The 23117-nt window shown below is 40.3% G+C and overlaps 1 protein-coding gene across 3 annotated transcripts in view; it reads right to left on the bottom strand.

The window, feature by feature from the left end:
* SENP7 (SUMO specific peptidase 7) overlaps positions 1-23117 on the bottom strand; it is a 50692-nt gene that overhangs the window by 2811 nt on the left and 24764 nt on the right. For all 3 annotated transcript variants that reach the window (XM_086478135.1, XM_086478143.1, XM_086478149.1), the window contains 15 exons: positions 22507-22867; positions 21765-21922; positions 20634-20780; positions 19090-19123; positions 18074-18247; positions 15407-15669; positions 14259-14392; positions 12933-13049; positions 11247-11366; positions 7467-7559; positions 6396-6607; positions 5912-5964; positions 5546-5583; positions 5246-5314; positions 2906-3056 (listed from right to left, as the gene is read on the bottom strand). In XM_086478135.1, coding sequence (XP_086334261.1) covers positions 2906-3056; positions 5246-5314; positions 5546-5583; positions 5912-5964; positions 6396-6607; positions 7467-7559; positions 11247-11366; positions 12933-13049; positions 14259-14392; positions 15407-15669; positions 18074-18247; positions 19090-19123; positions 20634-20780; positions 21765-21922; positions 22507-22867 — 2124 coding nt within the window. The remainder of the gene's footprint in view (positions 1-2905; positions 3057-5245; positions 5315-5545; positions 5584-5911; positions 5965-6395; positions 6608-7466; positions 7560-11246; positions 11367-12932; positions 13050-14258; positions 14393-15406; positions 15670-18073; positions 18248-19089; positions 19124-20633; positions 20781-21764; positions 21923-22506; positions 22868-23117) is intronic.

Genomic DNA, 23117 nt, shown 5'->3' with positions numbered 1-23117 from the left:
TCTTTCCCTCTTAACTCTTTTGCATGCTTTTATTTCACCTTCTCCTTCCTTTGAATAAAGCAGTGTATGATAAATTGAAAAAGCAAAGCGAAAAACACATCACAATTTGCAGTCTGTGAGACCTGGTATGTTTAGGACAAATTACAACCACCTTGTCCTTGCCTTGCTTCTGCAAGCAGAACATGACCCCACTGTTAGAAAATGGGCAGTTCAAAAGCATCGGTAAAGGATTTCATTTTTCATCTACACAAGAGCTCAACCCATCTATCACACAGAATGGCTGAGGATTGAAGGAACTTCTGGAGGTCATCTGGTTCAATCCCCCTGCTCAAGCAGAACCACCTAGAGCCAGCTGCCAGAACCATGTCTGGACAGCTTTCGAACATTTCCAAGGAGAGACACTCCACAATCTCACCGAGCAAACCGTACCAGCACTTGGTCACCCTCACAGTAACAGCAACAACAAAAAAAAAAATCAAAAAAAAGCACATTTCCTTACGTTCAGAGGGAACCACCTGTGTTTCAGTTTGCATCCATTGCCTCCTGTCCTAGCACCGGGCACCACTGAAAAGAGAGAGCTCTGTCCATTTTGCACCCTCCCTTCAGGTCTTTCTACAGATTGACAGGATCCCCCCTGAGCCTTCTCTTAGAGTCCGAGCTCTCTCAACCTTTCCTTACAGGTGAGATGCTCCAGTACCTCAGTCACCTTTATGGCCCCTTGCTGGACCTGCTCCAATAGCACCATCTCTCCCTTGTACTGGGGAGACCAGAACTGGACACAGCAGTGAGGAGAGAGAAAGGATCAGCTCCCTGGAACAGGTGGCACCATTCCTCCTAACATAGACCAGGATACTGATAGCCTTCTTTGCCACAGACACACTGCTGGCACATGTTCAACTTGGTGTCCACCAGGACCCTTAGGTCCTTTTCAGCAAAGCTTCTTTCCAGCTGGGTGATCCCCAGAATATTTTGGTGCCTGAGGTTGTTACTCCCTTGGCACAGGACTCCACACTTCTTGTTGAATTTCATGAGGTTTCTGTCTGCCAGTCTTGTTAGTAAAGAGTGAGATGAAGAAGGCATTCAAAAGCTTAGCCTTTTCCATGTCCTGTGTCATCGGGGCCCTGCCCCATTCAGCAGTCAGTCCACATCTTTCCTAGTCTTCCTTTTGCTGCCTACGCAATTACAGAAGCCCTTCGTGTTGCCTTTGACATCCCTCACCAGATGAAACTTCAGTTGGGTTTGGCTTTCTGAATTACATCTCTGTAGGCTTGAACAGTGTCTCTATATTCCTCCCAGGTTACTTGTCCCTGCTTCTGCCTACTGTATACTTCCTTTTTATGTTTGAGTTTTGCCAGGAGCTGCTCCTCTATTCATGCAGGCCTCCTGGCATCTTTGCTTGACTTCCTGCTTGTTTGGATCAACTGCTCTCTAGCTTGGAGCTTCAATAACAACCAGCCTTCTTGGACCCCTCTTCCCTCTAGGGCCTTAACCCATGGAACTCTTTCAAGTAGATCACTGAGGATGGCACAGTTGAGGCTTGTGATCTTGGTTTTTACTCTGCTCCTTCCTCTCAGGATCCTGAATTCCACCATCTTATGGTCACCGCAGCCAAGGCTGCCTTTGACCTTTACATCCCAACCAGACCTTCCGTGAGTATGCAGTCCAGCAAAACACCTCTCCTCATTGGCTCCTCACTTGGATCAGGAAACTGTCATTGATGCTCTCCAGGAACCTCCTGGATTGCTCATAACCCTCTGTGTTGTCCCTCCAGTAGATGTCAGGGTGGTTAAAGTCCCTCACAGGGACTAGGGTCTGTGAATGTGAAGCTGCTTCTAGCTGTCTGTAGAAGGCCTCATTCACTTGTTCTTCTTCATCAGGTGTCCTACAGCAGATATCCATTACTATGTCACCTATATGACTCTACTCTTTAATTACTATCCATAAGCTCTCAGTTGGTTCCTCATCCAACCCTAGGCCCATGTATTCCAGCTGCTCTCTTGCATCAAGGGCAACTGTCTTCCCAGCCTGTCCTTCCTAAAGAGCCTGTATCTATCCATCACAGTACTCCAGTCATGTGAGCTATCCCACCACATCAAGATCACAGCCCTGCATGTGCACACAGATCTCCAGTTCCTCACACTTCTTCCCCACGCTGTGTTCATTAGCATACAGGCGCTTTGGAATGGCAGTCTGTTCTACAGCAGAAGAAAAATTTGTCCTGTGCCTAAGGCCCCACACAAGGCTTTCCATGCACAAGACTCTCGGAGAGAACGTGGACCACATGTATAAGCATCAAATAAGCAGAGCCATTCAAAGGACAGAGCAAGAGGGTAGTGCACTGATCAGCAGCAGGAAGAGCTGGGGAAACCCTAAAAGGCTGTGCCTGAAGCCCAGCACTGGCAGATGTTCAAAAGGTATGTGCTGACAGGAAAGAGAGGCTCCCTTAGCTCTGTGCATTCCCTTTCAAGGATTCCCACCTCTCTCTCTCTCTGCAGAAGCTGCTGCCTGCAGAGCCACTCAAAGGCCAATGCACAAGCTGACCAAAGTTTCAGAGGCTACAAGAAGAGATGCACAGAAAAGATGCCTTTGTAACACCTGTAGGGCAGAAATGTGTAAACTAAACAGACTCCAAATACATCCAAATAGTTAGGGATACTGAATGTGTCAACGTAAAAGCAGCATTAAACTAAAAGGTCAGAAATGTTTGCCAACACACACAGACGAGAAACTGTCTATGGTCCACATACAAAGACTCCTGCCACTACTTTAAGAATGGGTTTTATCTCCTCTTCCTCAAATGGCTTTGACATATTTGAGGCTTTTGTGACTGGCTGTCTCCCTCAGAAATAGAGTTTTTGGGTTTAAGCCAATTTTGGGGAAAGGGGAAGGTAGTTTCCACTTGTACCTGGAAGAAGCTTTCCACATACTGCAGCAAATAGACCCCACAATCACTGCTGTTATCTTGTTTAGGCACTCTGGGACACAGGTCAATCATTGTTGATTTATTGAATTCTCGATGTGTTTTTCGTTTAGCTTCCCATTCCACTTCAAGGTACCTACAAAAGAAAGTAAGGATTAAATACTTGCAAAATAACTCCCAAGCTCAATGCATTTTGGGATACTATATATTCAATATTGTTCTGCAGCTGGCCAAAAAGCTAAAAACCAATTTCTTTCACAGAATCTATCAAAGAAATTCACACAAGGAACAACATAATTTCCACCATCCAATATACTACCACACTCAGAGGCATCTCTACCACATAATATGCAATATACAACTAGAAAGATGGATGTTCTTTAAAAGCAGTCATTTGTGCTGAGTTTCTTCAAGCTATTAGGATACTATGACATTTTCAAACCTTAACTAAAGGAAGAACTCAAGTAATCTTTCCTGGCTATCACACGGATTTTTCCTAGGTTCACCCCAAGAGGCCAGCAGTGGTTTTTGAACCTAAGCAAATCATCGAGAAAAACCTTAGGATTCACCTCACAAACAACTTGTTACATTTGCACCAATATAACCCTTGCAACCTACTAGTGTACAAGGTATATAAAGACTTGTTAACGACCTTAAGGGATCACTTCTTTAATGATGATGACTTATTTGTTATCAGGCTTTTCTGTTATTCTCGTGCTTCACTAGCAACTCACTGACCCCACATTCTGGGCTGGTCGCTGATTCTGAAGCTGGGATTGAAAGCATAAGGGTCTGATTTTCAAAGGCAACAGTTACCTATACCTTCCTACTGACTGTAGTCAAGAGTTGCAAAGGCTCAGGGCTTGTGAAAATCAAACGTAAGGCCTGACTTTAGGGAATTAAAAAAATATATACACTGAGTCAGACCTTGTGTTTAGTTTTTAAGCGCCCCAAGACCTTGCAATTCTGAGAATAAAAATACATATAAAACACCCAAAACAGCTTTTGGGGAAAACAGCAACTGTGAAAAGGTGGCAAACCTGAAACAATTCAAAGATGAAGACAGATCAGTGAAGCACATTCCCTACAAACTGCAACAACTTATGACTGTAGACTTTATAATTAATTGGTTTGAGCCTGACCGTGGCCCAAAATACATCAAAAATCAACTCAAGGAAAGAAGAGGTCACGGAACCCCTGCATCGGTTTCCTTAAACTTCTGCTTTCAGACCGTAACTGCAAATTGAAGGAATAAGAAGTCTGCTTCTCAAACTTGCCTGATCTCATAACTCCATAAATCACCTCTTTGTTTTCTGACTTTTCATGACATCTCCCTGAACCACAGGAAACCACCCTCTCTGGAATTTCAATCCCAGGAGTAGCTCAAAGCATAGAGCACTAAGTTAATACAGCCCACAGAGACTAAAAAAAAGAAATAATTAAAAAAATTGCTATTTCATTCTTCGTCCCAAGACACATATGGTGGGGAAGCCTCTCTATCTAAGAAGACTGTTTGACAAAAATCTCTGATTCTCATTTAATCCTCACATAGTACTTTGAAGAATTTACTTTTACAAGAAGGAGGTACTATTTGGTTTACAGATTTTTGTTCCTTTCAGTGAAGGGAATACAGTAAAGAACAAAAAGCACAACTCTGTTTCGCTTCAAATATTTAATGTTAGCAACTTTTTTAAAAGTTGTTGATAGATCTTAAAGCCATTAGAAGTGTGTAAAAGTACTAAGTTTGAAGACGTTCTTCCAATACATACTTATCACATAAAAGAATGAATATACTTTTATTCTCACTTTTCAAAATAAATAATGCTATTCCAATATAACTATACTGACACATTAAGCTTTTAGCTTCAGTCTAGTTTCTATTTTTTTGCACATAGATAGGAGTGGATTTAACACCGTAATTCAGTAAGCACCATCAAAAGAAATTAAGATTAGCCCTTTGGAAAATTCATCATTTAAATTTCAAATTTCTCATTTTAAAGAATTTGATTTTCTACCCTGAAAAACAACGTCCATTACCGAACTGAGCGGGGTAAAAAATACCAAACCCCTCGCCCTCTACATTTTTTTTTTCCAATTTCAAAAAGACTGTCCGCTTCACAATGTTTGCATTATATCTGGGAGGCAGAACAAAGGCAGGCTTTTCACACAAGGCTCTGTATTGCTGTAACAATCATCCTTGTCATGACTCTTTATGGATTTTCCATTAGCATTAGAAATGTACACCTTTATAGAGAAAAGTATTTTGAACACAGAAATATGACCAGCAGCATCTCTTGCTAATAAATAAAAACTGTAGTTACTTACTCTCTCAAAACCTGAACTGTTTTCTGCACAGAACCAGCTTTCAAAGAATCTAAGATGAGTATACAAGGCCTGTACACAACAAAAAACAAACAAACAAATCATTGTAGTCATTCACTACCAACACTACTGAAGCAAATATTTTTTTTGAATACAGCTGAACAAGAGCATCAGTATCTGAGCAAACACTGAAAAAAATGGACAAGTCCCTACAGTCGCGGCTTTATGACAAATAAGTGAATTACTGCAGAATTTCTTAGTATAATTTAATGGTACAATATTAGTATGAAAACAGAAACATACCTTTTACAAATTTGCCTTTCAGAATTACTTAGGGAGATCTGGAAGAAGAGAAAACAAAAATAACCTTAAAAAACCTACAACAATTACAAACTCAGAAGTCTTCAGAGATTTAAAGGTAAAGTCAGAAAGACTCCCATTTCAGAAAGAGAAAAACAGATAAACAATTTTTAAAAGCACGTGAAAGCATGGCATAGGCAACATAGGCAGGCAATGGAAGACTTTTGGCTAATTTTAAAGTGCCTTGCAGGTCATGCAAACATTGACAGCTGCTGCAAAAAAGATGATGCAAAATCACTCGGTCAAGTCTCAGAGCCTTCGGAAGCGGACTAATACGTGTTTCCTCTGTCAGTAAGAAAAAGTACTTACTTTAGAAATACCTGAATCCAGGACTGAAGCAGAACCAGCAATTTCATTGTCACCTAGTACAAAAGAACAAATTTAAAGTCTTAAGAAAATATTTCCTAGTTGAAGTATTTTCATTCTCAAATTCATTATTATTAATATCTAAAATACGATGGCCAAGTATAAACTAATATTTTACTTCCTTTCTGAATGTTCAAATAGCAGTTACTGAGGGCCTGCCTTCCTGATACAATTCCTACTGAACTCCAAGAACTTTCCACTTATCATGGGGTCTGAGCCACTGATTTTACATGTCCCTTCTAGTATTTTCCAGAGTTGCAGACAAGAAGAATGCAGTGCAGTCCTTGCTATGCATGGCAATACAAAAACACACTACATCAATCTTGATGCGAAAGATACTTTTTAAGACATCGCATCCCTTCTTCAAGGATTAAGATGCTATTAGAACTGTATATGGCTTGACATAGCTTTCTTCTAGATTACCTACCTTTTGAGAATAAACTTCTATTAGCATCCATTTCTTCTTCATCCTTGCAGTCACCAGAGAAGGCCAACACTGAAACAATTCTACTGTTCTCGCTCTCTGACCAAAGCGGAGACTGTTGAGGCTGGTGATGTAACGAATTCTGATGGTGACACTCCTCATATATGGCTTCTTCTAACCAAGGAAAACAGATAACTGCAATGTACCAATGAGACCTGCCCAGCAGTGGGAAGAGGGGGAGGGAAAAACCATCAAAAACGTAGAACATTTTGTTCTGAAAAGGACACGAAAAGTTTTTGTAACATCGAAAGCTCATGGACAACTGTTCTGTGACACATACCCATTGTGGCATGTTCATTCATGGTACCTCATACTATTCCTCTCACTCATTTTTTACTTTGCATTGTGGCATAACAGCAAAAATAAGTATAAATTCCTTTAAAAAAATCCCAAAACACACCACACCACAGCAATTTATCACTTACCACCCATCCCACACTAAAAAAAAAACAAAAAAAAAAACAAACAACAAAAGAAAAAGGTAACAAAATAATCTTTGATTGTGATCCCAGTTTTGAATATAGCTGAAGGTACGGCATGTCTCTAGCCTCATCTCTTTCTGCAAATGTTTTGCATATGTAACTCTCAATGACCATTCAGTTTTACTGGAGTTTCCATGTGCAGTCAGTTAATGAACCAGGCCAAGGCACAGACCATGGAAGTACTACTCCTGATCCATTAATGCTACGGGTTGCTGTGATTTCTTTATACAAATATTATGTAAGTGCACAGGAATCATCATAGTGACAGACAAATTATTTTGAAAAACACATAAAAGCAATTTTCAGTAAAACAAAAACCAAAGATGCAAAGTTTACTGAAGACAACAAAATAAAAAGTTTAACTTTTGAAACAACTTCAAAATTACTCATTCCACACCTGTTACTTCTTCCAAATCTAATGTGTTCATTTCCAATGATCCAAGCTTACAGCCATAAATCTTTTTATCACCACAACGTTCAAACATTTACATCTTTAAATATCAGAAAAGGTGTCTAAATCACATAGACTTACTCTTCATTCACAGGCACAAAGATGTAATCTTTACTGAAGATGTTTATATGACGAGTCCATGTTCTTACTCTTCTGTGTCTTCTCTGTGCTGCTCTGCAGAAACCAAATAACAACTGTTGTTTGGATTTGTTCTTTTCAGTTAAAGCAAGGTATAGGGATTAGTACTTCTACATGTTCCAAATCCCTCAATGGGTTTTTCACTTACTCTTGAAATTTCCCCAACAGAGAAAAATAAATCAGCCCAGCATTAAGACTAAGTGACTAACAAGCCATTTCCAAATTATCTTAAACTATTCTGGAAAAAAATAATCCATAGTTTTGAAAGGATTTCTTGCAGTTATTAATCCAGTAATTATTTACGACACTAAATGCAAAAAACCTCATCTAAATACCTGCCAGTGTAAAAACAGATCTATAGCAATTCATAAACATGCATGAATTAAAAATTCACAATACCACTTTTGAAGGTCTGTCTAAACAACCTTATCTTTTGAAGGAAAAAAGCTAAATGCCTTGCATGGGGTCATGCAACACACCTGCAGCAAAACCAAAACTGAAACAGATTCCCTCCAGTCATTAGCTTTAAATGCTGGAGCACATTTCATTTCCAGTCCTAAAGCCATATATCATGAGGACTAAGATACTAGGAGATAAGAATACCAGGAGGTACTAAGAGAATACGAAAAATTTGAGAAGAAACCTAAATTTAATTTCCAACTTTCTTAGTTTGCACAAGTTGAAATACAAACCAAAAGTTCATAGAACTTTGCTCCAATATGATCTGAAAGCAAATTCACTCTACTCATGAGACATCCCTATTAACATTCTGATTCCATCTTTATCTGTGATTAAGAAATGTAACTTCAGTGTGGGAGTAACAGAAGAAAAGGAGAAAGGAATGGAAAAACAGGCTGCTGTGGGACTCTACATGGGCCACCATTAAGTGAAGACTTGCTGCAAACATCCTCTGCTACATGGCTCTAGAAGCACTGGGAACTTAGAGGGGGAAGGCATGTTTGCAACCTGGGAAAGCACGTATCAAAGGACCTTTCTCAAACTACTGCCTAACAAGTTGGCGGCCAGTCAGAAGCAGTGTCCCCCAGAGCTCAGCATGGGGACTGGTCGTGTTTAACATCTTTAGCAACGATGTGGATGAGGGGATTGAGTCCTCCCTCAGTAACTTTGCGGACAACACCAAGTTGGGTGGGAGTGTTGATCTGCTTGAGGGTAGGAAGGCTCTGCAGAGGGATCTGGACAGGCTGGATCCATGGGCTGAGGCCAACGCTATGAGGCTTAACAAGGCCAAGTGCCGGGTCCTGCACTTGGGTCACAACAACCCCCAGCAGCGCTACAGGCTTGGGGGTGAGTGGCTGGAGAGCTGCCCGGAAGAAAAGGACCTGGGGGTGCTGGTCGGCAGCCGGCTGGACATGAGCCAGCAGTGTGCCCAGGTGGCCAAGAGGGCCAACAGCATCCTGGCCTGTATCAGAAATGAATGGTGTGGCCAGCAGGAGCAGGGAGGTGATCGTGCCCCTGTACTCGGCACTGGTGAGGCCGCACCTGAAATACTGTGTCCAGTTTTGGGACCCTCACTGCAAGAAGGACATTGAGGTGCTGGAGTGTGTCCAGAGAAGGGCAACGAAGTTGGTGAAGGGTCTGGAGAAGAGGTCTTTTGAGGAGCGGCTGAGGGAACTGGGGTTGTTTGGTCTGGAGAAGAAGAGGCTGAGGGGAGACCTTATCGCTCTCTACAACTACCTGGAAGCAGGCTGTGGTGAGGTGGGTGTTGGTCTCTTCTCCCAGGTAACAAGCGATAGGAGAAGAGGAAATGGCCTCAAGTTGCACCAGGGGAGGTTTAGGTTGGACACCAGGAAAAATTTCTTCACTGAAAGAGTGGTGAAGCATTGGAACAGACTGCCCAGGGAAATGGTGGCATCACCATCCATGGTGGTGTTCAAAAAATATGTAGATGTGGCACTTTGGGACATGGTTTAGTGGGCATGGTGGTGTTGGGTTGATGGTTGGACTTGATGATCTTAGAGGTCTTTTCCAACCTTAATGATTCTATGATTCTAGGAAAGGGAAGCAAAGGGTCTTTAAGTTAAGTAGCTACACCAGTTGAGATTCATTTAATTTACAACAGTACAGAGCCCAATTTTCCACTATCCATTTTTCCAAAAAAACCCCACAGAAACAAACAAACAAAACCCAAACCACCTGTAATCACCACATAAATAGCCAGGCCTAAACACAACACTACAATTTCCAAAGCTATCTCTTGATCCCAAGCAGCTACAGTCCTTGAAATATGGCGAATTAAGAATGCCATTCCAGTTCCTCAAGAAGGTTATGGACAGACCAGCCTTGTGAAAGGAATCAGATCAATGCACAAAAGCATTCTTAATGTGGATATTTTTGTCTCCAACTCAGAACATTCAGGGTCAGACGACAGTAAAATGAGGGAAGCCATCTTCTCAAGCACAGCTGCTTCAATTGTTGAGGTATCTTTGAGAATATTACAGAAGTTATGTATTTTTTTCATTAACATAGCTTTCACCCAACAGTGACTATACCACAAACAAGACAGCACACCTCTCTGTGCAGGTGGCCTTGCCTGCCAGTAGAATGAAAAACCTGGGGACTTCACAGATAACAGAAGAAAAATCTCTTCAGAGAGAAATAGAAAAAATCATCATTCAGCTTATTGAAGTGAGAATGGGAGAGGGACAACCACGTGGACACAAAGGTCGGGGAGGAAGAAGAGGGGGAGGTGTGACAGTGCAAAGGTTCCCCTGCGGCCCATGGTGGGGTGGCAGCTGAACCCCTGCAGGGACCAGCGGTGGCCCAGAGGTTGGCCTGCAGCCTGCAGAAGGCCCCGGGCCGGAGAAGCAGGGACCAGGCCCAGAGCAGAGCGTGACTCCAGCCGTGGCTGGGAGGGTGGCAGCCCCAAAAGGGACCCACGCTGGGGCGGTGTGTGGGGAGCTGCGGCCCTGCGGGAAGGACTCATGTTGGACAGTTGGTGGAGGGCTGTCTGCCGTGAGAGGGACCCCAGCGGTGGAGCAGGGGAGGGCTGCGAGGGTCCCTCTCCCTGAGGAGGAAGAAGCCGCGGAGACATCTTGTGCCAGACTGACTGTAACCCCCATTCCCTGCCCCCTGCACTGCTGCGGGGGAAGAGGAAGCAGAGCTGAGCCCAGGAAGACTGGAGGGGTCGAGGGCGGTGGAAAGGTGTGTTGTTTTCAAGACCTGGTTGTATCTCTCGTTATCCTTGATGGTGGTGGTTGTTTGTATTAGGTGTATGTTGTTACCCCCAAGTTGAGTCTGTCTTTTGCCCATGACCATAACTGGTGAGTGAGCCCTTCCTGCCCTTTGTCTCGACCCTCAAGCCTTTTTGGTTGTATTTTCTCCTCCCCATCCCTCAAGGCACAGGGGATGGGGCAGGGGTGAGCAAGTGGCTGCATGGGCCTTTTGTTGCCAGCTGGGTAGGCTCAAACCATGACAGAAGATGCATACCTTGCAAAACTCAAGTTTATAATAAAAAGATCAAAATATATAAATATTTGTCTGAAGTAAAGATTCAGATAACATTTTAATTCATACTCAGTTTGAATCACATGTAGATTTTAATGAAAAACACCAGTATGCTTAAATTGTGAGTTATGACATTTAACCCTTTGGGGAACACTGATTACTATTTTATGTGCTAATTAGGAGATGATCTGCAGAACTTCCAAGTGGCACCAACAGACAGCTTATTTCTGGTTATAATGGCATCTAAAATGAACTTACGAAACTTTGAGATCCCCCTCAGAGTTTTTTTCTGTCCTGGTCAGGCACTTATAGAAGAAACTGCTAAAAATGTGTGTACGGTCAGCAAGATGTTTTGGCGCCTTCTCCAGCAACAGGTATCTATCAAAGAAAAAAGAAGGAACCTATCAAATTCCTTTTCTACAAAGTACCATTACTGATAAAAAAGAAGAACCATTATTTTAATGACTTACCATACTCAGTTTATGCTTACTATCACTTGCCTTCACAGCTGATAATCATGCCAAACTTTTCTCTCTTTCAATATGCACATGGATGGACATCATCTATGTAACAGCCAAGCAATCACTAAGAATGCAGTTCAATCACTAAGAATGCAGTTATTTGTCCCAGACTTGTGCTCCAGCATCAATGCTTCTGAATTTGGTTTTAGAGTCAGGTTTCTAGCCCTTAAAATTAAGACAGCCTTGAAAACCTAACCAAGTATAAACCTATGGAGTGTTATACTCCTGTGTGTACAAAAATCATATAACAGGTCAGTACTACAAATAGGCCATTTTACTTCTACAGATTAAGCATGTGAAAGTTAAGACAAATATTCTACAAATACTCATGCTATATGACTTTATCGTTGGCGATTTTATTATAAACATCAGTTTGAGTGTTTATTCTGTCATCCTAGAAGGCCAAAGCTCTCATAATTGCAGTCATCCTACACAAGGTGCCTCCAGCTTTGCCCGTGATTTGGGCAAGTCATACATTATACAGTTTGCACCACAATGAAAACTGAGAATGTGGGAAGTCTAACAAATGTAAAAAGCAGATGGGTTTCTGCAATGGTAGCATTAAATTCCTTTATTCAAATCTTCCTTTTCAGGCGAGATGAAGCTACAGCTATTAAGAGGACCATGCTGTGTGATTTTTTTCTAGTTTAGAGCAAAATACCGTGGACTTTGCTGTAAAACCACATCGAAATACTCTGGTACGTGTTTCTTTTTCCACTCCTCTAGACAAGACGTTTTAGCTGGCTTCCCATTGCTCACAACTACTGCAGCCATGCTGGATGTCAAGCAAAATGGAATTCATACAGACAACCTTCAAAAGCACCACAATTCTGCTTAGGTTTAAGTCAGCACAGGGAAAATAAACCTCAGCTTTAGGGAACGGTGGCCCACAATGCTGGTTCTGGAAAACTTGCTTTCACAAGCAACTTTAGCAGGATGGCATGAAGCAGGTAAGGCAAGCACAACTTTCTCAAAAAATATTATCTGTGTTCCTTTCGGCAGGAGCTGTGCATCAGAATTCCTGAACTCTTGCACAGAATAGCAGAGGATGCTCCACTTCATGCAAACTTAGTAAATAAACTACTAGTACAGACCCTTTAGTTTGTTCAACTGCCTTCTTAAAACTGCTCAGCACTTTCTGTTCTGTAAGGTCACTAACAGGCTTTTTTTCCCCAGCTATTCTGTCTGGATTACACTGCAGCCCTTGTTATATTGTCCCTTTAGAGGGACAAGAAGAATGAAATTGAAACAAATGAAACTGCTAAGAATACACAAAATCTTTTAAAAAAGTCCAATTTACAAATTCATTATACTGTTACTTCTGAAATTGTTGTGTCATATTTAGTGACCAACATTTACAGTAACATTTAAGCGCAGATCAGGTCTCAGAAAGAAGGGTACAATTAAGCATGTGATTACTTACTTAAGATAGAAATCAATGATGACATCATTGAGAAACTCTCCATATTCTAAGCACTCTAGGTCTTCTCTTGTGACTCCCAGTCCTCCTTTTGCAGGTGGGGGTGGATAAACAATTAAACTAGAAAACACAAATCACATTATAACAGTGAAAAACTGTGTTTTTCATGAGACTCATCTTAGTATGGCTATTCCACACATAGGAGATTTTCTAGAAAACCTGTTAAAGGTGGTAGTTCTCAAAACTGTTAACTAACTCAAAAGTTCTTTAGCATTTCTTCCTTCAACAGCTAAGTGTTACAAAAGAAACATGCATCCCAATGCACACTGAAATTTTAAGAAAAACTTCTGAAGAGGAGATTATTTTTTACCTTCTTGTTTTTCTATTTTTGACGAAAAATAATTGACAAATGGCTATATAAAATAGGAAGAAATACTAGAGGACATATTCTGAAATGGTACAAATGAGCAGTGATTCTTCTATTCATTAAGACTCCAATAAGGACTCCCACATTTCCAAGCAGGAAACTTGGGTTTATGCCACATACATACTGTAAGCAGTTTGAAACCGCCCCAGTTACCTCTAATGTTAGTATTTTAAAAGTATTTTAAAAGCTCTGTATTAACAACCATATTACTTAGCTGGAACCATAACCTGAGCATTTTGCTGTTGCAGAAACAAAACCAACTGCTATATTGTCAGTAAAAACAGTAACAGCAAATCAAGAGCTCTTAAGAGAAATTTACTTCACTAATGTTTGTTGTACTAGAAGTATGAGGCCTAACAGGCTTGGGCAGACAGAACTGAGGTATGTCAGCGCTTTCCTAGTATCTTGCTGCATCACACGTTTGCCTGTTCTAATTTTTTAATGTCTGCTGTTAACCAAGCTTCTGTAGTAATCAGTGAATAGTATGATAAACTAGGTATAAATAGATCACGTGTGACCAAACAGTGAAATAAAACATTGTTTAGATTTTTTTAAAAAGTTAGCAATGGTTTTGCTGTGATATGGACTTTGATGGACGCTCACAGAGGCCATAAGATCCCTACCCTCCATGATATGAGCTTGTAGTCACAGTTCAGGTATTCTCTAATTTCTGTGAGATTCTCTGTCATCCTGCAACACATACGTTTTGTCTGTTAACTATTAGGATGGAAACAGGAATAACTACATTCATACTTGGTGATATTTTAGATTTCCAGAGCATCTTTCACACAACACTTTCAAATCAACTAGAGAATGGTATTTAAGCCAGGGCTTTTGTTCCAGCAATTTGTTTATTTGATTTGTTTTGTTTTCACCTTCTCACTTACATGAAATATACTTACTTCTTAACTGTTCCGGTTTCTTTTACTTCTTCCCATCCTTCATTCAGTTCAGAGGACAGAGAGGCAGAATAGCAACCACTATCCTGCTTATTTGCAAGTGCATAATTGGGCCTGGCCACTTTTGGTTTTGATTCCTACCAGAAAAAATCCAAACAATAATAATAGTACAAAACATTATACAGGTTGATACTAGAACAGAACACATTTTAAACCAAGCCTGAAGCCCACAGAACTACCCTTCCTCCCAGAAGGGGAATCTCGCTGGAAAGCAGAAGTGTAAACATCAGTATTTAGACAAATGTTCCACTGCTCAGACAATAAAAATATTATGTCACTTAAAACCATGACAGTTTCTTCTGTTCATAACCGCTCCGTAAAACTGTTTAAGGATTATTCAGCCAACTGACACAGAATTGGTTTTGGAGAAGAAATAGGACCTGAAAGGACAGAGACAAGTATCAGACTGTCTTATCAGGAGCTGTGTATGCCTGGAAGGTTGGAAAAATCTGGTTCTTAACAATCTGCCTAAAAATTATACAGATTTGAACTGGCTGGCTCAATTTTTAAATTCCCAGTTTCACAGCCAGATTAATTTGTTGTCTCTGTGCTTTTTAATGATGGGAACAATTTCTGAAGTGACAATGATGTGGGGTTGGGTTAAGACATTTACTCCTCAGAGGGAGGTCTCCCCAGCAGCCTTAGGTATCATTTCACATTTCAAGCTGTGAAGCCTCCACAAGAATGTCTAGAGGTGTCTGGAACAAGCAAGATACAGAGCTCCTCCTCTTCTGCACCCCTTCTCTTCCAGCTCAAATGAAAAATGGCTCCATCACTCACTATTTGATTAACTCCCAACTTGCTGTCCTGGAGACACCACAAGGGCAGGAAACCCCTGCGGTTCAAGGCATACACAACCATTAGTCAACCTAAAGCTTCAGTATTTGCCACTTACTGGTGAGGTCTATACACTATCCCTCTGTAGACACAATCTAGTTTATTGCAAACCTTGCCCCATTGTGAGAGAGAAATAACAAATACGACTAGGGTTTTTCTGAGCTATGGATTAAGACAGACAACCGATCTAACACTTACTAGAATGTGTGAATGCCAACAGGTGGTGATGAATCAAGCAACAGCTACACACTAACCTGAACTGCAGGCTCATGAGCATCTGAGGTATTCTCTTTTGGCATACATTGCTTTAGTAGATCCTTACTATAACTCATAAAAGAGGTCTCTTCAGGAGAAAGGTCCTTAAACAAAGGTAATGCTTGCTTCAATGACAAAACCTCAGAGAGATCTGGTGCTCTGTTCTTCTTGCTCACAACTGCAATCAATTCAGTCAGCCTGTCTTCTTCCCATTCTGTGAGTGGTTGGGACAACTCAAGAAATAAAAATTCACTAGATTTGGCTGGAAAAAGGAGAGAACAGATAGTATTAGTTATTAGACTGGGTGATAAAAACTTGTCTGAACACCCACAATGGAGCATAAAGAGACAATGGTAGGAGGAGGAGCCCAAACAATACCCTGCAAGGTTCATCACAGGCTCCATCAGCCCACCAAAGGCCCACCTTCACAAGCCCAGAGGAGCCCACGGGCACAACGGCAGGCAGGAACCTGATTCAAGGACTGGGAGGAGGGGATACCCAGTCTTGGGCCTTTCCCAGGGCTGTCCCAGGACAGCCTCGGCCCCAGGGTCCAAACCTGAAATCCATCAAGACGAGTCAAGGCCAGAACAACTTTTGGACTGAGAGGGGTTGCTGCTGACATGTACAGCACACATGGTGGGATGCAGGGGAAGAGCATTTTGGGATTGCACAGGGCTTGTTATGGGATGTTTAAGGCAAAGGGAGGCATTTAGGTGATTTGGGGAGGAACAAGTGTGGGAAAATAGAGGGCTAAGGGCATAAAAAGGACCAGTTGCATCTAAATACTTCGCTGGTCAATACACTTGTCTGGCCACGCCCTGTGCACTGATCAGCACAGTCTGTCCTGGTTTTTTTCTTAAATTTGTTTCCAACTCTCTCCTGGGTGAGGGACTCTACTCAATGTGTGTGTACCAAGTCTGAGTGCAGCAACTGGAGCAAGTGTGCATGTGCAAGAGAGTGTGACTGCCAGCGAGGATCAAGACAAATTACATGAGCAGGTGAAGTGCCCTGGGAGCCAGGAGGGTGAGCAGGTCCCTAAGGGACATCTCTGTCTGCGAGACTGCCTGTGTATCTCTACGGATGAGAGCACAGTGGGGTCAGCTATTGGGACCAGGGGAATCCTGGCCAGCTGTGTGCCTGGGTGTGCATGACAGCCTGTATCAGCAACTGGCACTGGCCTCAGTAGCTTGTACACCCAGGTGCCAGCAACTGGGGAGACTGGGATCCAGGGCCAACAACTACATAGACTGAGCATCTGGGCCCAGCTGACAGAGTGATCCACCTTGCATACATGTATGTGTGTGTGTGTGTGTGTATATGTGTATGCATGTATTTTCTCACTAGTGGGCCTCCATCCTGCTCAGCCAGAGAGGCGAGCAGGATGAGGCTATTGGTGCTGTCTGTATCCATATGAGTGCTGTGTGTCTGTGTTATCCGCACACTGAGCTATGCACACATGTGGTGTATGTGAGTGCTCTGTGTGAGCTACCTATTGGGACTACATCTTCAGCCTTGCTACTGGTTGGACACGGAGCTGCAGCAGCCCCAGGCTGTCTGATCTGGCTCAATATATTGTCCTCTAATATTAATGCACTAAGTAGGCACAGCAGAATCATAGCAACCTTTTCCACAAACTGTAAAACCATCACGGCTTTGTTTCAAGAAGTCTCTACACGCATTTCAAAATATTTACATTACTACAGAAATAAAAGGCATAAAACATAAAACATGCAAGCACAGAAATGTAATAACTCCTGACGGTTTCTCCTACAACAAGAATGTAATCAAGGTAAATAAACCTAAGATTAAAAAGTGCCTCACAGCTTCATACTCAAGATTCTATCCATTTCACTGGGAGCTGTGTCTATAGAACCTACCAGTAACTTTCATAAACTGTCATCAAGTAAAGGCAACTCACTGTTAAAATTTCACTCAGAATCTCACTTCAAACTACTCATACTCCCTATGTAGTTAACACTGATTATAATTTTTCTTCATATAGGTGGTGATTGTACAAGGTAAATATACTGTTAAGTTTCACACAGGCAACACTGACATCCATTTTGGTAGCTGTCATTTTACAATGATTTTGCTAATGTAAAAACCTTGTGTGATTGTGCCACTCTGAATAGTTGAGCAGAAGTTACACTCAGATTTACAAAGCTTCACGAAAAACAAATAGAGCCAGTCCATAAAACCCTACAGATTAAATAGCTCATTTGGCCTTTAGTAGAAATTTTCTCCAATAATAATGCAAAGGCCCACTGCAGTCTTGTCAAAGATCAAATCAACATTTATCTGCCAAGCCTTTCATTTAGCATATACATTACTCAAGAGTAAGGACAATTAAAACATCCCATTTATTTTAAAGGGAAAGATACTTTATACACAAGTCTAATTGCAGAAGGCCTGCTCACACAGATGACAATTAACTGTGTTACGAGGTCTTTTTAAGTAAGTAGCAGTGGTTTTAAATGACATTATGTTAGATTTTTCTTCCAAATACAAGTACAGCGAGGCATTTTAGAAAGCCAAAATTGACCAACTTATCTTAAAAAAGCTATAGGCTTCCCTCAGTAATTCAGAAACACAATTGTAAAACAGCCACTTTACTGGCATGTCATATATTAGACTTTTAATTGCATTTAAGGAAAGAGATTACTCACATGGTCTGCTGATAACTAACTTTCCTAACTGGGTTTCAATCTTTTCTACATAATCCACAGACAACCAGAGGAAAATGATCATTGCTGAAGAACAGCCTTCATCACTTCTCCACAAGCCAAACCTTCTCAGATCCAGAGTATCCACTGGCAGCTTAATATTCTTATTAAGAGCCACTGAAGAAAACAGAATTTAAAATAACCATATCATTCACAGCCACGGATAATTACAAAGTCATACACGTTACAGTAATTCCATGCTAAGACATAAGTATGATCAGAGTGTATTAAAACAGTACTTGTAGATTTTATTCCTGGCATTACATAAAATGTGTTGAAAATTTAATACTTAAATCAGTTATATCACACTATGTAAAACAAAGCTACCAAATTAGTAACACCTAAACACCTAAATGCAGGATTCTTCATGAAAAAAAAAAACCCACCATATATTTGCTTGGAATAACCACAGCCAATAACTACAAGCTTCGAAAAAAAAAAAATTTGCAAATCATGAGCCTCTATTTGCTTTTAGCCAATCCAATTCAGAACTGCTCACAAACCTTCTCCTACGAGATATAGAAACCACACATCATCCTCAGAAAATGGACTGAATGTTAATCTACAGTTATATTCCTCTTAGCTTTAGTCAACTCACACATTTTTGTTTAATAAACCTAAAGGTCTAAAACCTAATCTGAAAAGATTAATGTTTCACCTCAAAAACATTCGTAGACCTTACTATAGTTCAACAGCTAACATATGCTGGAATGTGGGAGGTAAGGCCATTAAAACTACAAGTTCACCTTAAAAGTGTAAGAAGTTACTAAGTTACTAATGCTTACACTATAGACACTGATACTTTTATTTACTGAAAAATGAAAAATTTAAAAATTATTTAATGTCTCTGTGAAAGCAAATAAGATTACAAATTATTCATAATATAAATATATACGAAGTATTTTAACGCAATGATTTAAAGATATAGTTAAGACAACACTAAAGAAAAAAATTCTTACCCTGAAATGGGATCGTAATATACTTGGTTCCAAACTGAAATAAAATTTAAAAATTATAAATTAGTTTGCTTTTTACAAATTGATTAAAACAAAGTAAGAACTTTTAATTATCTGTACCATCTTTCTTTGCTTATAGCCAAATAAAACTGAAAATAATATCACAGAATCATTTAGGTTGGAAAAGACCCCTAAGATCATCAGGTCCAACTGTTAACCTAACACTACCAAGTCCAATATGCCTAGTTTGAGACTTAATAGTGCTTACTTCACCTAAAACAACACTCCTAAATATACAGTGCAGAACCTAAATGACAGCAAAGTGATTTCCAGAGGTGCTAAGCACTAAGAAATAAGCAGAAAGTTGCAGAGCTGCCTACAGGCTCTTTAAGAAGACAAAAAAAACATGAATACTTGGTACAAAAGGAGCTTAAACACCCCATGATAAAGACTGTCAGTTGCACTATTTGAATTTAGGACACTACATAAATAGTCCAACACTGGGGTGTTACTTTGCTATTTACATTAACCTCTGAATTAAAGGCCTTTAGAGTTTCCCTTACACTACTGCTGTGTTAAAAAGACTTGGCTAAATAAAGAATGTTTTATTGTCACTTTGACAGAGGTTGTCATATATATTGAGAGAAGAGGTTTCTCTTATGTTACCACAGTAAGCAAAAAGAATAAAGTTGTTTTTTCCATGTAAAATTTTCACTTTCCACCTAAAAGCACTGATTCTAAAAATATTTCAACTCATCCCTCAAATTATTTTGGCATATTAATTTAGGAGATCTCCATGAAATGTTTTCATTACTGCATGAGAACTGCTGCAGAGAACTGATGTTTTGTGAAAAGCTGAAATTATTATTACAATCCAAGACTTCAATATGTATTACTGTAAGCAAAAAAGAGATACACATGTTCAAATATTTCAATTTCAATTGCAATACACAAAATGAGCCTGGTCAAAGTCCTGTTGAAACTCCTCCAGCTGGTACTCCATTTGAAGTACACCTTCACTTACATTTCTACACCCTTTGAGTGGCACGTAGCCTATGCACTAGTGCTTTTAGTATCATTTTCATGCTCTTTAAAGCTGTAAAACAAGCAATTTTCTGTTTAAAAGGCAAGATTAACGCATAGTATATATCTGAACTCTAATCACTATGGATTACTTTATTCTAATATCTGTACTATTTCTGAGAAAAGTAATTAGTATTTATTTCAAGTGACATTAACATGGTCATTATTTTCTGTTAGAATTCATTAAAAGCTTCCTCAATATGATTTCTGTATCATAAATGATACAACATTTGTACAGAACCTTTACCTCTGAAAACTGGGGCCGCAGAAAATCCCTGTTAGCCTTTCTATTGACAGCAATCCAAATGTACAAGGTAGTGGACAACATACTTTATTTAGCCAAAGCAATTTGATGCAACAATAATCAAAACTCAGTGCTTCTACACTAATTACCACTAGCTTTGATTAACCAGAATTTTAATTTTTAAATATTCTCAAAATATTACCATAATATAACAACTTACCCTAGCAGGACCTGTTGATAACCATTTAAATTTCCCAATGTATAGACTATCAAATTCAACATCCAATGCTGGGTTCATCTGTTTTCTGGGTGTGCTTACAGAAGGTAAGCTGATAGGACACTTATCTTCAATGGACTCCGTTAAACACTAGAAAAAAGAAAGTATATTTACTACAGGGCTTTAAATGAGATACTTCCATAACCTTAGGAATTTTCTCTTCATGTCTGTAAGACTGTACTCCCAAAGCCAACTTCTATACAAAAATGCTGTATTAAAAAGCTGTGAATGTTACTACAACCATTACTGACAATATCCTTAAGGGCCTAGCAGTATCTTGCCCCACCTCCAAAGTTCCCATTGCCAAGACATAACCTGTGCTCTAACTAATCTAGAGCCATGTAAAACCCCAAACAACAGAGCAACAAGAAACACCCCTCTTTTGATATCAAAGGTACAGGATCCGATTCAATGCTTATAATCAAAATGATGCACCTATGAGAAGAGGCAGCAACGGCTCTTCTGACTTGTTTCTGGATCACAGAGATAACCCAAATCCAGGTCAAAACAAGCAGCACAAGGCTCATCAAGTTCAAAATGTGGCAACAACCCTTATGGCTAGTTTTAGATTCAAATTCTGTTAGCCACACAGGAAAGGGAACTTTACCCTACCTCTGTCTGCTATCAACAAAGATCCTTGAACTTCTCCATGCACTGAATTACAACAGAGGACTGGATAACCAGAAGAAATTACTGACTTGAACTACAATCAATAACAAACTGTGTGAAAAACAACTTTTCACATATGTATTTTCATCATGTCTACCTCTAGCTCAGATTACTATTTGATCCTTCCTGTTCTGTAATATTAAACATTTCCAAATGTTTATTTTCAAAATACGAAATACATTGTACGTTGCAAAACCACCAAAGATTCGGAGCCAGAGATCCTCTCTAAAGACTGTCCAGAATTCTATCTGTGAAATAAATTACCGCAGCTACTGCTTGTTGCTGGGACTCATCATATCTGCTCTAAGCATTTCACTTTTGTCCTAACACGCAAGAAAAAATAAACATTGGAGAAATAAACTGAAGGGTTGGCATAAGAATACATAAGCCAAAAAAATGGACTACCTCCTCTGTGTGACTTTCCATCTTGTCTTCTAATTGCTTTGCTGAGATACAGAAGTCAGACTGTTGGTCTGTTTCTTTATCATCAGTGACACTATCCTGCAGCAGCTCTGTGCATTTTGGTTCAGAAGGTTCACCTTCATCATCACTGGAAAGGACAACTAAAGAGGAGAAAAGAAGCATACATATAGTACAAGACACAGACTTGAGAATATTTCATTCACTGAAGATTTCAGATGAGTAAGAAATTGTCCCTTGTAAGATGTAATATCAAATTACATTGCCCAAACCAGTCAAGGTCTGTGTGCAAGACAGTGTATGCAACAAGTACTACTTTGTATCTTTACTAGTATTTTTCACTGAAGATCCTAAAAATTATTTGACTATTAAGAGAAACAGGCCACAACAGAGCTGTTTCAAAGAAGAGAGAATACTTTTTTCTCAGCTTAAGTATCATTAAAAAGTACAAGCTTGATCTTCGACAGCCACAAAGTCAGCTATAAAATAAGGACTGGAATTTGAAAATCCTGCTGTCTATGCTGTTTCTCAAGTACAAGACCCTCTAGGCTCCAGTAGAGGACACTGGCAGTAGGCACTGTTCTCTAACCTGCGCAATGCATTACAAACAACGTGATCTTGGTCTTCAACCTTTTGTTCCATGTTTCAACTTGTCAGTCATGCATGAGTTCTCCTAGTACCTAAGCGTACAAGTAGTAATTGTCAGCAGCACAGATACAGTACATACTTGGGTCAACTGAAACAAGTTGCCGATTACCCCTGCAGATTCTGTTCCGCAGTTCGCTGAGGTACTGTGACGCGTCCACCTTCAATTTCCTGATGGTATTAACTCGTGGTGAAATCACGTCCTTGCTGGTGGCAGAAAGCTGTTTCTCTGACCAATCTGTGGCAGGAGACTCTGAGCCAGATTTTTCTGTGCTGCTGTAAGCAGGCCTTAAGTGGTTGCGGGTGCATGTGTCTTCACAGTCTCTCTCTAACGGCTGGAGAACACAGTCTGGCACCAGAATTGTATTAGATCTGCGACCTCGTCCATCTTCACAGGGTGTTCTGCGACCAGGAGACTGAGTTGAACTCAACCTTTGCTCTTTCTAGAGAACAGGAATCAGAGATGAGATATATGTTTATTTCTTGATGTTTCTATGATGGTTCAGACCAGTGATCACTGAAGCTTAGCTATGTGCCAGACAAATCATTATAGCTTAATGCAGCTGCATTTAAAGCTAAGTCAGGGTAATTTCTTCCTCCTAGTATTCCAAAGGTTACTACATAAAGGTACGAGGGACAACCTTTTAAAAGCCTACTATGACTCCCATTCAAACTGAACAAGAAACTATTGCT

This window comes from Leptosomus discolor, chromosome 1, assembly GCF_034619465.1.
Source record: "Leptosomus discolor isolate bLepDis1 chromosome 1, bLepDis1.hap2, whole genome shotgun sequence".
Taxonomy (NCBI): Eukaryota; Metazoa; Chordata; class Aves; order Leptosomiformes; family Leptosomidae; genus Leptosomus; species Leptosomus discolor.
The sequence above is the reverse complement of the archived record's forward strand: the minus strand, read 5'-3'. Positions and strand labels throughout refer to the sequence as shown.